The 14,373-nt window shown below is 52.0% G+C and overlaps 1 protein-coding gene across 1 annotated transcript; it reads right to left on the bottom strand.

The window, feature by feature from the left end:
• Positions 1-313: 313 nt before the first annotated feature.
• On the bottom strand, positions 314-10,337 carry LOC123930271 (E3 ubiquitin/ISG15 ligase TRIM25-like). Its single transcript, XM_045986613.1, has 9 exons — positions 8,174-10,337; positions 7,979-8,022; positions 7,056-7,723; positions 5,728-5,823; positions 5,286-5,519; positions 4,947-5,009; positions 4,172-4,334; positions 3,878-3,940; positions 314-3,269 (listed from the first exon to the last, which is right to left on the bottom strand). Exons 1-9 carry the CDS (start codon positions 8,254-8,256, stop codon positions 2,707-2,709), a joined length of 1,977 nt encoding a protein of 658 aa, XP_045842569.1. The 5' UTR covers positions 8,257-10,337; the 3' UTR covers positions 314-2,706.
• Between the last annotated feature and the right edge of the window lie 4,036 nt (positions 10,338-14,373).

Raw genomic sequence — 14,373 nt, 5'->3', positions numbered from 1 at the left:
CCTTTGGTCCCTACCTTGAGCCTTCTGAGTTTGGGTCAAACTTGGGAGTAACATGGAGGAAGCAACATCTGTGGCTTTGGCTCGGTTGCCACTTGCCACCCACCCCCAGTGGGAATCAGGAAGGAATTAAAGACAAAACAAAGCCATAGGAGGGGCACTTGGCCGGCTCAGTTGGAAAAGCCTACAACTCTTGATCCCAGAGTTGTGAGTTTGAGCCCCACGTTGGGTGCAGATATTAAGCAAGCAAACAGACACCAAAGCTATAGGTTGTAGAATTTATAGAATATAGATGTAATGTTACACAGCCAGCGAACAAGTCATTTTTGCATTTTGAAACTACACAATATTGGTAAGTTTTCTAGAGCAAATGCAGAATAGGAGAGGCGGTGTAGCATAATAGCGAAAAAAAAAAAAAAAGCCTAGATTTGAATCCTGGCTCAATTGTATACCTTTATGACCTTAGACAAGTCACTTAATCTCTTCTCAGTTTCCTTATCCATAAAATGGGGATAATTCATACCTATTTATAAGGTCACAAACATTTCACTTGCCTGGCATATAGTAGACACCACGTGTTATTAAATAAAAGTAACATCGCTTTTATAGAAAATGCAAAAAAGATTAATTTTAAAATTACCCAAGTAATACCGGAACACAATCTTTTTTGTAAAGAACATAGACATTTTTAAAGCTAAATAATCCTTGGTGACAGACTAGTTTACAGCCTGTTCAGATTCACAAAAAAAAAAAAAAAATTGTGTGCTAAGGCAGGAGCAGGAAGTCATGAGTGTGGGTGGTGTTGCAGGGACAGTCCCTTCCCTGGTGTCTCCGCAATGGGGGAAAGGGAAGGTGGGCTTGACAGACATGATTATCCAAGGGCACTGGCCGGTCTTGCACTGGGAGGACCCTTCTGGCATATTTCTGCCACGAGGCCCATGATGAACCATGAGCAGAAAACGCTGACATTTGGGTTTGCTGGGTATAGCCTCCCTGATGTGCAGGCCTGCTTTCCCATTTGGCTTTGGGAAATACTAAAAAGCATTTGAGGACCCCCGCCCCACCCAGGACTATCACTGTGAATTCCTAGTGGCCTAGGAACTGCAGAAGAGGTTTTTAGGAAAGCAAATACCCCCTTAGCTCAGGTGTGGATTTCACACCAGCATGTGCAGGAAGGTGTCAGGACTGTTCCGGCATCACAGGGCACCCCGGGAGGAGCTGGCAAGGGCAGCGGCCTCCTTGCAAGGAGACCGGGAAAGACTCGGAGATCCACGCAGCTAGACCCCCCCTGTCTCCTGGTGCCCGCCCTTCGCCTCTTCAGCCCTTCCTGACCTCAGCCAGAGGAAGAATGAAGACTGCAGGGGTGAAGGGTGGGGCGGAAAGATGGAGGCCTGTGGATGTGAAAGACCGCTCCTGAACACTGGGCAAAGTTTACGTTTCGTTCCTGCCTATCAGCATGGGGAATAGCTCATGGGGGACAACAGTGATTGGAATTGCTGCTGAGTGAAGACGCTAGAAAGGACGGTCGGCGAGAAACCACGCCTTGCTCAGAGGATCCAAAGGCTGCCCCACCCTCAGAGACCTTGAGCGTACCTCCTGCACCCCATTCCGGTCTGGCCCTGCCCTGGCCCCAACATGACCTCTCCTGATGGGAAACTAGGGGCACTAATTTCTCTTCCAACAGGCCCAGCGGGGATGGAATTCAGGCACACCCGTGGGGCGAGGCGCTCTTGGGGCTGGTTCTGGACTTCTAAGCGCGTTGTGGGAGGGATTTTCTCCCGGATTTGTAGCGTTTACTCTTCAGAGTCAATCATTAACCCGAGGGGGCCTCGGCAGGAGAAGCCACAGGAACTCGCGGCTGGTTGAGGCTGGAAATGCTGAGGTGGCTTCCCCAGAGTTCCTGGGCGCGCTCCTGCGGTCGCAAGGCAGGAACCGGGCTGGCATCCAGCCTCACCGGGGGCTTCCACACCCGCAGCCAGGCAGGTGGGATGCCAGAGGCCTGGATGCGAAAGCAGTCCTTTTGCGTTTGGGCGGTGCTACGTGCAAGGAGGGCCGGGGACCGAACATGAAACACCAGCTGTGTGAGGCGCTCTGCTCTGGTCAGTAGGCCCTCAGCCTGTCTTTGGGCCTGAGATCAGCCTGGGTTCCTCGCCTTAACCTCCCAAACCCCAGTTAAACAGCTGGGACAGAACCCCCCTTACCCTGTGAGGTGCTGCTCTCAGCCTGGTCACCTGCGGGGGAGGAGCGGAGAGAAGCCATCTGCTCCAAGCCCCAACCACTCAGGCCGCCTGGCTTTGGGGAACACATCCCTGGGTCCCCAATGCTGAGTAGTCAGGACCAGGCTGCAGAGCCAAGGCCAGGGGCCTCTGATGGGGGGGTTAGGAAGGTGGTCACCACGGTGGGGGAGACTGTGCACCAGGGTCAGGAATCCGCCCTCCGGAGAGGCCACCGGACTGTCCCCAGTCCCCGGGGGAACTCCAGCCTGGTTCAGAGCCCCTTCTCCGGGGGCTGCGGGAACAGAGGGGTCTGCCCGTTCCCTGGGATTCCCAGGCCATCCCGGGCGGCGGGTCGGGAGGCCGGTTGACCACCCATCCCACCCCTCCACCGGGGCCGGGGACCTCCCGCGGCGCCCCACCCCCCACCGCGCCGGCGCCCCGCGCCCCTCCGCGGGCCCAGCCAGCGCTCGAGTCCAGCTTTATTGGCCGCCGCCTACGCCTCCGCCTCCGGCCGCTGCTTGAGCGTGACCGAGGCGCCGCTGCTGACCATGACCGCGGGGTAGAGCGGCTCCAGGAAGGAGACGAGGAAGCGGTAGAGCAGGCTCACGCCGCCCGCCACGCCGTAGAAGGAGAGGCAGCCGGCGCCGCAGTCGAGCGCCACGCCGAGCGTGCGGTGGTAGCCGCCGTGCAGCACCGTCTGCGTGTTGTTGTGCCACACGGAGAACTTGAGCGAGTCCCACTCCAGGCACCACGAGTAGGGGTTGCGGCCCAGCAGGTAGACGATGTTGCGGCGCGGGCGGCTGCCCAGCGGGGGGCTGCGGCGGTAGGTGAGGCCCAGGCACACCCACGAGTTGGACACGTCGGCCTCCCAGTAGTGGCGGCCCTCGGACAGGCCGCGCGAGCACAGCACCTGCGGCCACTGCTTGAAGCCCGGGAAGGGGCCGCCCGTGGCGAAGGGCTCCAGGAGGATGCCCAGGTTCAGCACCGAGTGGGTCTCCTTGAACAGGAACAGCTCCTCGCTGGCCGTGGTGGGGTCAAAGTTCAGGTTGCAGTAACCTGCGGCAGGAGACCGGGAAGGGAGATGGGGTGAGCGCGCCCCCGGGATGCTGAGGCCTCCAGACTGGGCGGGATTGAGGGAAGGTCAAGGGCTCCTGGAGGAGGTGACTCAGGGATTCACCAGAGAGACCCACTATATCTCAGAGAAGTCACTGAGATGTGCCTCTCAGCCCCGCCCAGGAGAGGGGCTGCCCAGGCGGCAAATGAAAAGGGAGCTTGTCTGAAGGCGAAATGGGCAGGGTCATCCGAGCTGGCTGGACTAAAGCCCCAGGGGACACTGGCAGGCACCGAGCTGAGGGCAGAAGGGGTGGCACGCCACAGCCGGGGAGGGCGACAGAACCAGTGGCTGGGCAGGAGGCAGGTCCTCGGTGCAGCCATGGGGTGGGACAGGCTACTCCTCCCCTCCCCGCGTCACAGCTGGGAGTTCAGGCTGAGTCCTGAGGTCTCCAGTCGCGGGAGGTCAGGGCGACGAGGGCTGGCATCTCTCTGGAGCCCTGGTCTGAATGCAGGTGGGGCTGGGGAAGACGAGCCCCCCACGCCCGGGGGGTGGGAGTGGGGCTGCTCCTTTCTTTCCCACCCGATTCTGGACGCCGCTGCGGAGGACTCACACTTGAGAAGTGTTTTCCTGTCCACAGCTGGGGGCAGCACCTCATAGGAGTTCATCTTAATGCCTGGGGGGTGGGGGGGGGGGATGGAGGGGCTTTGCTGAGGACACTCTTACAGCCCAGCGTTCTTCCAGAGAGAGGCATGGGCTTCCAGGAGGCTGCGTCACCTGGGGGAAGGCGCACAGGGGCAGGCAGGGCTCTCTGCGAGGGCCTGGAACCCCAAACACTGCCCGGTGGGGCGGTCCCGCCCCCAGAACGCGGTGAGTCTCCGGTGGCCCCGGGCTACCCGGTACTGACCCTTCAGGAGGAGCTGATTGATGAAGCTGAGGCCCACGTCCATCAGCCGGGTCCGGAGTTCCTCCAGGGTCTCTGGCAGCTGGAGGAAGGTCTGCTTCTCCTCACAGTTGGTTCCCATCAGGGGTTCCACGCAGGCAGGGAAGTGCTTCAGCCTGGGGAACTCCTGAAGGCAGGGAGCGGCCCCCAGTGCCTCCTGTGAGCCAGCGCCCAGGCCGATGCCAGGAGCTCCCGCTTATGCTAGGGGCTCCGGGGTCCCCGGAAGCATGGGGCAGGTGAAGAAATGGCTGATTTTCAAACCTGGGCATCTCTCTCCCTCCCTGCTGGTCATGAGGTCTTAGATGAGGGCTTTGCCAAAAGCATGGCCGCTGTGGCCTCGTGCATTAAGCAAAGTGTATTAGAAAACAATGGTAAGAGGTTTCTTCTGAGCTTTTAATTCCTTCGGGGAAAACCTTGCCCAGTGTTTCCCGGTGTGTGTGTTGAGGGAGGCCGCTGCTGTGTGTGGCTGGACACCGTGAGCAGCAGCTCTAGAAATTAGAAATCTGCTCAGGCGCGTGATCTCAGCTGAAGAAAGGAGGTCGGTGCTGAATCCGGAGTCTGGGGAGCCCTGGGCCCCACGCAGAGGCAAGGTTGCTGTCACCCAGACCTCTGCTTAGTGACCCTGCCTGCTACCCTCCTGTAGCAGCAATGGGCTGGGGACCCAGGCCACGGCTGGGGAAGGGAAAGGGATTTCATGCCAGGCTATCTGGATTATTCTGGACTTGTTTGTATCCCTGACCTGGGGGAGTCTGGAGAAACATACACCGAGGCAGGTACTCAGAATCCCAGGGTCCACTCCCTTCTGTTCCAGAAAAATGAAGGCGGGAAAGTTAGGGTAAGGCTGAGTGCCAAGGTGGAGGAGGAAGTGCCAGGTGGGTTGGTGTAAGCTCGGGACTGAGGGCCTGGGACGGGGAGCCTCCTGGAGGCCAGAGAATGGACGAAGAGAGGCAGCCCCAAATGCTGACCGCTTGATCCTTGGTCTGAGCAGATCTGGGGCGGCGTCTGCAAGTGGTGAGGGGGAGGGGAGCAGAGGCTGTGTCAGGGCCTGGGGCAGAGATGGGAGGGGTAGGGGGCTCGCCTGCAGAAACTGCTGGTCGCTCCTGTTGGCCAGCAGGGTGCGGAGCCAGATGCTGTCCCCCTCCAGCTTCAGGAGCCGGTTGTGGCTCTGCTGGATAGAGCTGCCCAGCTTCCCCAGAGCCGCTGCCTCCTCTTTCTCCACAAAATCCAAGACCTTCGTCTGCAGTGCTTTGACCTCCTGGATGATCTCTGAGAAGCAGGTGTTCACCTCCTCACGTGTTGTCTGGATCAGTTTCTGCGGGGGGTGGGGTGGACAGAGCGTCAAGAGGCATCACGGAGCCCGAGCCGGGTACCCCGAGTGTTCTGGCCCGGAGCCTGCCTTAGCGTCCTGTTGCTGACAGCTGGGCTCCACGACCTCCACTCCAAGCCCTGAGAGGGCCCCTGAGCCCAACGCAGGGCACTGCGGGGAAGCCCGGGCCTGGGAGAGGGTGGGCCAGGCTTACCGAGAGAAAGGCCACCTGCCCCCTGTGCTTCTGGCTGTCAGAGTTGATGATCAGCATCTGGTTTTCCACATTGGCCTGGACCTTCCGAACCTCCACCTGGGAGCGAGAGGGAGGAGGAGAGGGCCCCTGATTCAGCGAAGTGGCTTCAGAGAAGCCCTTCCACGAGCCCAGAGGAGACATACCTCTTGCATTCCGAAGATGCCTGCACGAGAGAGAGAGAGAGAGAAAGACCAGCGCTGAAGGGACGATGGCCCAGGGTCCACCCTCTCTGCTCGTGGTCTCTGACTCCCAGATTCTCTGCCCTAACAGTGATGACCACAGGGTTTCAGGTCACAGAAAGGGGCTGTAAGAGTGTGCAGTGCCTTGAGAGGTGGCAGTGGGTCGAGGAGGAACATAGCGGATACGGAGCCCCGGAGATAACTTGCTGGGCTGGCGCTGCCTGGCCCAGCGCGCACTGTGTCCCACGTCCCTCTACAGAGAAGCCTTCCGTCTCCACCTGTTCCAGCAACGGGCACGTTCTTGTTTACAATAGACGAAGAACCGTGCGGGTCCAAGTGCCTGTCCGTGAGCTGTTGCTGGCGCACCACCGGATAAGCAGCTCAAGCCAGACTCTAAATCAACATGCTGCTGACCAAGTCTCGCTATGGAAAAAGTGCCAGCGGAGCTCAGCAGGGTGGTGAATGGGTTTCCACCCCGGCCTGAGCCTCTTGCCATGGGCCATTCCCGTTCCAGTTCCCGGTGGCTATGTGAGGAGAGCACTCTTACTGAACACACGTGGTAGGATGTCTGAAATATGTGTTCCCCTCGAAAAACCAGGGCAAATATATGTAACAAAAGTTCAAAGTAGAGAAAAGGAGGGGATTTGCTCCACCTGACATGACATGTTTTCTCTCCAACTTTCCTTTCGCTGTGCAGAAAAAAAAAAAAAAAAAAAAAAGAACCCTAGAACTCGTACATAAAACTTGGGACCTTTGTTCATCGAACTTGCCAGCCCTTTTTCACGTCCTCCCGCACCCGCCCCTATGACCGTCACTTGGATGGTCTCGTAACTTCCCTGCAAGGACAGGTGTGCCCCGGCTTGTGAAAGGCCTTCACACTCTGGGGCTCCTGGGTGGTTCAGTTGTTAAGCATCTGCCTTTGGCTGAGGTCATTATCCCGGGGTCATGGGATCGAGCCCCACATCAGGCTCCCTGCTTGGCTGGAAGCCTGCTTCTCCCTCTCCTGCTCCCCCTGCTTGTGTTCCCTCTCTCACTGTGTCTCTCTGTCAAATAAATAAATAAAATCTTTCACGCTGGGTGAGTGTCGGCGGCAAGGCCCCGGCTCCTCACCTCCTTGCAGGCGCGCTCCTCCTCCAGGGGGATGGTGTCGTGGTTCTTGTGCTCCTCCAGCAGGCAGGCCCCGCATACGCAGCAGCCTTCCGTGCGGCAGTACAGCCTCCGCAGCTGGCGGTGCTTGCGGCACAGGCGGCTCTTGAGGTCCCACACGGGCTCCAGCAGCGAGTGGTCCTGGAACGCCTGGTCCTCGAAGTGGCTGCGCAGGTGCTTCTCGCACAGGGAGGCCATGCACTGCAGACAGGACTTGACCGACTTGAGCTTCTGCGGAGCACAGAAGTCACAGGGCACATCCCGGGGCCCCGCCAGGATCCGAGAGGATCCCAAGGTGTGGCTCTTGGCCTGGGTGAAGCAGGTCACCATCTCCTCCAGGATGACGTTCTTGCAGAGGCGCGGTCTGGAGGGGAAGCTCTCCCGGCACTGGGGGCAGTAGAGTGTCTCGCCCACGGTGGCCTGGTGGTCCCAGAAGCCTTGGAGGCAGGTCATGCAGAAGTTGTGCCCGCAGACCGTGGTGACCGGGTTGCGGAATACCTCCAGGCAAATGGGACAGAGGACTTGGTCCTCGAAGGTGCTGAGACTGCTGTTACTCATTAGGAGCTGGGTTTGGGGAGGTCTTGAGGGCTGGGCAGGGGGCTGCAGGGCTGAGTTGTGGTCCTGGGCTGGCCCTGAGAAGACAGAGCAGAACCATGAAGAGGCCACGGCAAGAGTTGAGGGGCCTCTGAGGGCCAGTCCTTTCCAGAGAAGCAGCTGTCTCCCCATGGGGTACAGACAGTGTCATCGATCGGCCAACATGGGGGGCATAACATGAGGCTTGTGTTCTCCATGTCCCAGCCCTAACTCCTGCAACAAATCTTGGTCAAGCAAGCAGATGGCAGAAAGAAGTCACATCAGTGTAAGGGAAAATGGACACAAGTACTTACGTGAAACCTTCTGCATGTCAGGGAGGGCTAGAGGCTTGGCGGCCCTGTGACGGGAGAGAAAAGAACCCCTGGGTGTTCAGGTGCAGGGGTCTTGCCCTGGTCTCACTTCACTAGCTGTCGGGAGGGTCCCCATCAGTCCCATGTGCCTCACCCCAGCCCTCTCCATCTCTTGGGATCTGATGGCTGCCTTCTCACCTTTCCCTTTGGCTGCTGTTTTGCGATCTCCTTATCAAGTTGGCCCCCCCTTCTCGAAAATTGCCAGCTTGGTTCCTTGACATCACAATTCAAGTGTGACCAGCCCCAGCATTCAGCCTGTGATGTCAGCGGGGCGAAAGGTGTGCCACCAGACTTGCTCTGCCTCGCCGTGGGTGACGCTTTCCTCCGGGGCCTTCACCCCAGGAGCTGGAGTGGCTGCTGCACCTGGGGACGCTCACATTGGACCTAAGGGACTCACATTACCAACCAGCGAGGAAAACGGGATCTAAGTGGCCGTAGGATCTTAGACAACTCCTTTAATCTCTCTGGCCCGTGGTTCTTTTCTTGTGAGTCGACGGGGTTGTTATAGGGGATGATATTTCAAGTCCCCTTCTTGGTCTAAAGTTGAACGATCAGCAGCATCTGACTGGTGATCCAAAAGACTGTTGCTTCCACTCTGGTTCTGATCCTCAGAGGAAAAAAAGGATGAGCAAAGCGGAAGAGAGATTCTCATTGCTATATCATTGTTCTTTGTTAGTTTATCTTTCCCATTCTCCCTCCATTCAACAGGATAAATGACCTGAAAAGCTTGCAATCTATCACTGTCTTGCTCCCTATACATTAGTGTGGCATGTCTGTTGTGTAGAAATGGTAAACAGAAGGCATCCCTTACTCATTTCCCCATCTCAGAGGAAAAGTGTTCAAATTTCTCCATTAAGTACGATGTTTGCTGTCTGTTTATTGTAGGTATCTGTGTCAGATTATGTAGACTCCTTTTCCTTCCTGCTTTGCTAAGAGTTTTTTATCTGGAATGGATATGGACTTTTATCTAATTCTTCTGCATCTTTTGAAATGATCATAAGCATTGCCTCGTTCATTCTGCGAATGTGGCAATTCTGTATTTACTGATTTACCAACCTTGCATTCTGGAATGAACTCTACTTGGTCATAATGTTATGCTTTTTATATATGCTGGATTCAATTTGTTAATGTTGTCTTAGGATTTTTACATCTGTGTTCACGAAGGAAATTGGCCTGGGATTTTCCTTTTATGTTAATGTCCTTGTCGAGTTTGGTATTAAGGTACGTCGGCTTCATAAACTGAGTTCAGAAGTGTTCTTTACCACTCATTCGGAAGAGTAAGACTGGTGTTATTTCTTCCTTAAAGGTTTGGTAGTATTCAGTGGTAAAGTCACCTAGGCCCTGAGTGTTTTTTGGGGAAGAGTTATTAATTACATACTCAATTTCTTTCAGAGATTTAGAATTATTCATCTTGTCTATTTGTTCTTTTACCAGTTTTGGTAAGTGGTGTTTTCCTAGGAATTTGTCCATTTTAATCTAAATTTTCAAATTCTTTTGGTATGAAGTTGTTCATAACATCCATTTACAATGATTAGCCTAATGTAAAATTTACAATTCAGCAGTATTAAGTATATTCACAATGTTAGACAACCATGATGTAGTGATCTATAGTGATATAGTCATATAGTGATCTATATCCAAAACTTCTTCATCACCTTTAACAGAAACTTTGTAACCCTTAAGCAATGATTCCACTGCCCCCTCCCTCCTGCTGCTAATAACTTCTAATCTTTCTATCTCTATGAATTTGCCTATTTTATATGAGTGAAATCATATGATGATTTCATATTTCAAAAATATTATTTCACTTAATGTTTTCAGGGTTCATGTTACAGCATGTTTCGAAATTCCTGTTTATGGCTGGGTGATATTCCACTATACCACATTTTGTTTGTTCATCTGTTGATGGACACTTGGGTTGCTTCTCCCTTTTGGCTATCATGAATAATGCTGTGAACACGGGTGCATAGATATCTGAGGCCCTGCCTTCAATTCCTTTGGGTATATACCTCATATAAAGCACTTAAAATCCTTATAAAGACTGTAGGATCTGTATTTGTGTCTCCTTTTTTAATTCCAGATATCATTTGTATTTTTTTTTTCTTGATGAGTCTCTTCACTAGGAGTGTATCCATTCTGTTAATCTTTTCAAAGAATCAGTTCTTAGTTTTGAGATTTGCATTCTGTGTGTGTTATCCATTTCATTGATTTCTGCTCTTCTCTATATTATTTCCTTTCTGTTGCTTTCTTGGGTTGAATTTGCTGTTCTAAGTTCCTGAGATGTTTATATAACAAATTTTAGTCTTTCTTCCTTGTTAATACATTTCCCCTTTTTAATGATTATTTTTAGATTTATTTATATTAGAGAGAGAGAGAAGGGAAGGAAGCAGTGGGGGTGGGGGGGAGGGAGAAGCAGACTGGTGCCAAGGACCTGGGGATCACGACCTGAGTTGAAACCAAGAATCAACCAACTGAACCACTCAGCTACCCTGCCTATTTCCCTTTTTACTTCTATTAGTTTTGAGGCTAGATTGTTAGATGTACACAAATTTATAATCATTGTTTTCCTAGTGAATTGTAGTTTCACCACTACTGATTTTTTATTATTCAGTTTCCTCCTTCTTCTCTATTATCTTGGTGGCTATACTGTTTTTTCTCTATTCCTTTTTTTTTTTTTTTTTTTTTTTTCTTGGTAAGCTCTATGCCCAATGTGGGCTCGAACTCACTACCCCAAGATCAAGAGCCTCCTGCTTTACTGACTAAGCCAGCCAGGTGCTCTCTGGTGGTTATACTTATTTGTTTGTTATATATATTTTAAAATTTATTTATTTGAGAGAGAGAGCACAAGCAGGGGAATGGGCAGAGGGAGAGGGAGAAACAGACTTGTTGCCAAGCAGGGACCCCAATGTGAGGCTTGATCCTAGGACCCCAGCTTCATGACCTGAGCCAAAGGCAGACACCCAGCTGATTAAGCCACACAGGCACGCCTATTTATTTGTTATTTTAAAAATATATATCTTATTTATTTGAGAGAGAGCACGTGCATGAGTGCACACAAGTTGGGGAAGGGGCAGAGAGAGAGGGAGAAGCAGACTCCCTCCTAAGCAGGAAGCCTAATGCAGGGCTTGATCATAGGACACTGAGATCATGACTTGAGCCAAAGGCAGATGCTTAACTGACTAAGCCATTCAGGCACCCTTATTTTTTTTAATTATTATTTTTTGGGTATTTACCTGAGAAATCGTAACATCTTCTATGGCTTATTGAAGTCTAATATAAAGCATTATTTTTAAAAGATTTTATTTACTTATTTGAGCAAGCATGAGCAGGAGGGAGGGATAGAGGGAGAGGGAGAAGCAGACTCCCTGCTGAGCAGGGAGCCTGATGCAGGACTGGATGCCAGGACCCTGGGATCATGACCTGAGCTGAAGGCAGATGCTTAACTGACTGAGCCACCCAGCCATGCTAAAGTATTATTTTTATCTCTTTTTAGATAATGCAGACCCTTAGAATACTTATTTATTTAAACTAATAATTTTAAATATTTTTTTTTAAATATTTTATTTATTTGACAGAGAGAAATCACAACTAGGCAGAGAAGCAGGCAGAGAGAGGAGGAAGCAGGCTCCCTGCGGAGCAGAGAGCCCCATGTGGGGCTCGATCCCATGACTCTGGGATCATGACCTGAGCCGAAGGCAGAGGCCTTAACCCACTGAGCCACCCAGGCGCCCCAATTTTAAATATTTTATTTATCCATTTGACAGAGAGAGAATGAGAGTGCAAAAGCAGGGGGAGTGGCAAAGGAAGAGGGAGAAGTAGGCTCCTCCCCACTGAGCAGGGAGCCAGATGTGAGGCTTGATCCCAGAACCCTGGGATCATGACCCAAGCTGAAGGCAGACACTTAACTGACTGAGCCACCCAGGTACATCTATTTATTTATTTATTTATTTATTTTTTTTAAGATTTTATTTATTTATTTGACAGAGAGAGATCACAAGTAGGCAGAGAGGCAGGCAGAGAGAGAGGGGGAAGCAGGTTCCCTGCTGAGCAGAGAGCCCGATGCGGGGCTCGATCCCAGGACCCTGAGATCATGACCTGAGCCAAAGGCAGCGGCTTAACCCACTGAGCCACCCAGGTGCCCCTATTTATTTATTTTAAAGATTTTATTTATTTACGTGAAAGAGAGAGAGAGAACAGGAGCAGAGGGAGGGGTACAGGGGAAGGATAAGCAGACTCCGTACTGAGGGCAGAGCCTGGCTCAGGGCTGGATCCCAGGGCCTTGAGATCACGACCTGAGCCGAAGTCAGATGCTTAACTAACTGAGCCACCGTTTTTTGATTTGTTTTTTAAGATTTTATTTATTTATATGACACAGAGAGAGACAGCCAGAGAGGGAACACAGGGGGAACAGGAGAGGGAGAAGCAGACTCCCTGCAGAGCAGGGAGCCCAATGCGGGGCTCGATCCTAGGACCCTGGGATCATGACCTGAGCCAAAGGCAGCCACTTAGTAACTGAGCCACCCAGGTGCCCCTGAGCCACCTTTTCTCAAATTGAGTTTTGGGAATGATAAAGTCCCACACTTTTTTTATTTTTTAATTTTTTTTAAAGATTTCATTTATTTATTTGACAGAGAGACACAGCGAGAGAGGGAACACAGCAGAGGGAGTGGGAGAGGGAGAAGCAGGCTTCCTGCTGAGCAGGGAGCCTGACTTGGGGCTCGACCCCATGATCTTGGGATCATGACCTGAGCTGAAGGCAGACAATTAACAACTGAGTCACGCAGGTGCCCCAAGTTTTTAATTTTTTTAAAGTAGTGATCTACACACAATGTAGGACTCGAACTCACAATTCTGAGACTAAGAATCACATGCTCTTCTGACTGAGCCCACCAGTCAGCCCCTGAAGAACACCTTTTAATACTTCCTTTAGTACAAGGTCTGCAGATGACAAATACTCTCATGTTTTGGTTGTCAAAGATGCCTTTAATATCACCTTCAATATTGAAGTATATTTTTGCTGGGTACAGAATTCTAGGTTGGCAGCTATTTTCTTTAACCTTAGGAGATTTAATTCCACCGTTCTGGTTTATATTTTTCCACTGAGAAGTTGGCTGTAAGTCTTATTGTCACTCTTTTGGAACTAACTTTCCTCTTTGCTTCTGGTGGCTTTTAAGATTTTCTCCATATTTGCTTTCATCAGTTTTATTATGTGTGTTTTTATTTCTCCTACTTAGGATTTGTAGTGATTCTTTTTTTTTTTTTTTTTAAGATTTTATTTATCTGAGAGAACAAGAGAGAGCGAGTGCACAAGCAGGAGCAGCAGCAGAGGGAGGGAGAAGCAGGCTCCCCACTGAGCAGGAAGCCTGATGCACGGCTGGATCCCAGGACCCTGGGATCATGACCTGAGCCAAAGACAGACACTTAACTGACTGAGCCTCCCAGCCCTCCACCCACTTTTTAAAAGTAGGCTCCACGCTGGGCCAGTGCTGGACTTGAACTTATGACCCTGAGATCAAGACCTGAGCTGAGATCAAGAGTTGAATGCTTAACCAACTGAGCCACTCAGGTACGCCAGGATTTGCGAGCGATTCTGCTTTCTCAGTATTTCAATGGAGTTTGAGTCCCGCTCAGAATTTTCATCCATCAGCCTCTGCCCAGGTTCAGAAGACTCTCCCCAGCCACTAGAGCAAGGGCTTGGTTATTTCCTGGCTGGCCCCAGCAGTTTCCTCTCCCACTCTGCGTTCTGCAGGCCTCGGGGACTCAGCTTTCGTCATCAGTGCCTACTGCAGTTCTGGGCATGCAGTGGCTGTAAAGCAAATGGCAGCAGGTAAGTGGATGTCTACTCCAGCCCCGTGACAGAGGTGACAGACCTGAGCAACACCAGCAGCAGGGGACAGCTAACTATCCCCTGCCAACCAACTTCCTGCACCTTCTCCAACCTCAGGGTCTATTTCACGAATCTGCGAAGCCTTCCAGTCCCCGTTTTTCAAATGTGTACTTACTGGCTAGCCATCACAGTTGAACAAAGCAGCGCATATTTGGAGGATCTTGTACTCTTTGATTTGCCACCTGTGTAGTAGCTCGTGTGCAAAGTGCTCGGAATGAAGTGTGAGTAGAAGAAATAGTCTAGCCTTGCACGTAAAGAACAATCGAGGGAAATCTAAGGGAACTGACTCACAATTTCCTTACAGGAAAGCTAAGACACACAGTCTGGGGCACCTGACTCAGTCAGTAGAGCCAGCAACTGTTGATCTCAAGGTCATGAGTTCAAGTCCCACACTGGGCATAGAGCTTGCTTTAAAAAAAAAGCCCTTGGGGTGCCTGGGTGGCTCAGTGGG

The sequence above is a fragment of the Meles meles genome, chromosome 18 (assembly GCF_922984935.1).
Source record: "Meles meles chromosome 18, mMelMel3.1 paternal haplotype, whole genome shotgun sequence".
NCBI classification, from domain to species: Eukaryota; Metazoa; Chordata; class Mammalia; order Carnivora; family Mustelidae; genus Meles; species Meles meles.
Note: the sequence above shows the minus strand (reverse complement) of the source record. Positions and strands in the feature narration are given on the sequence as shown.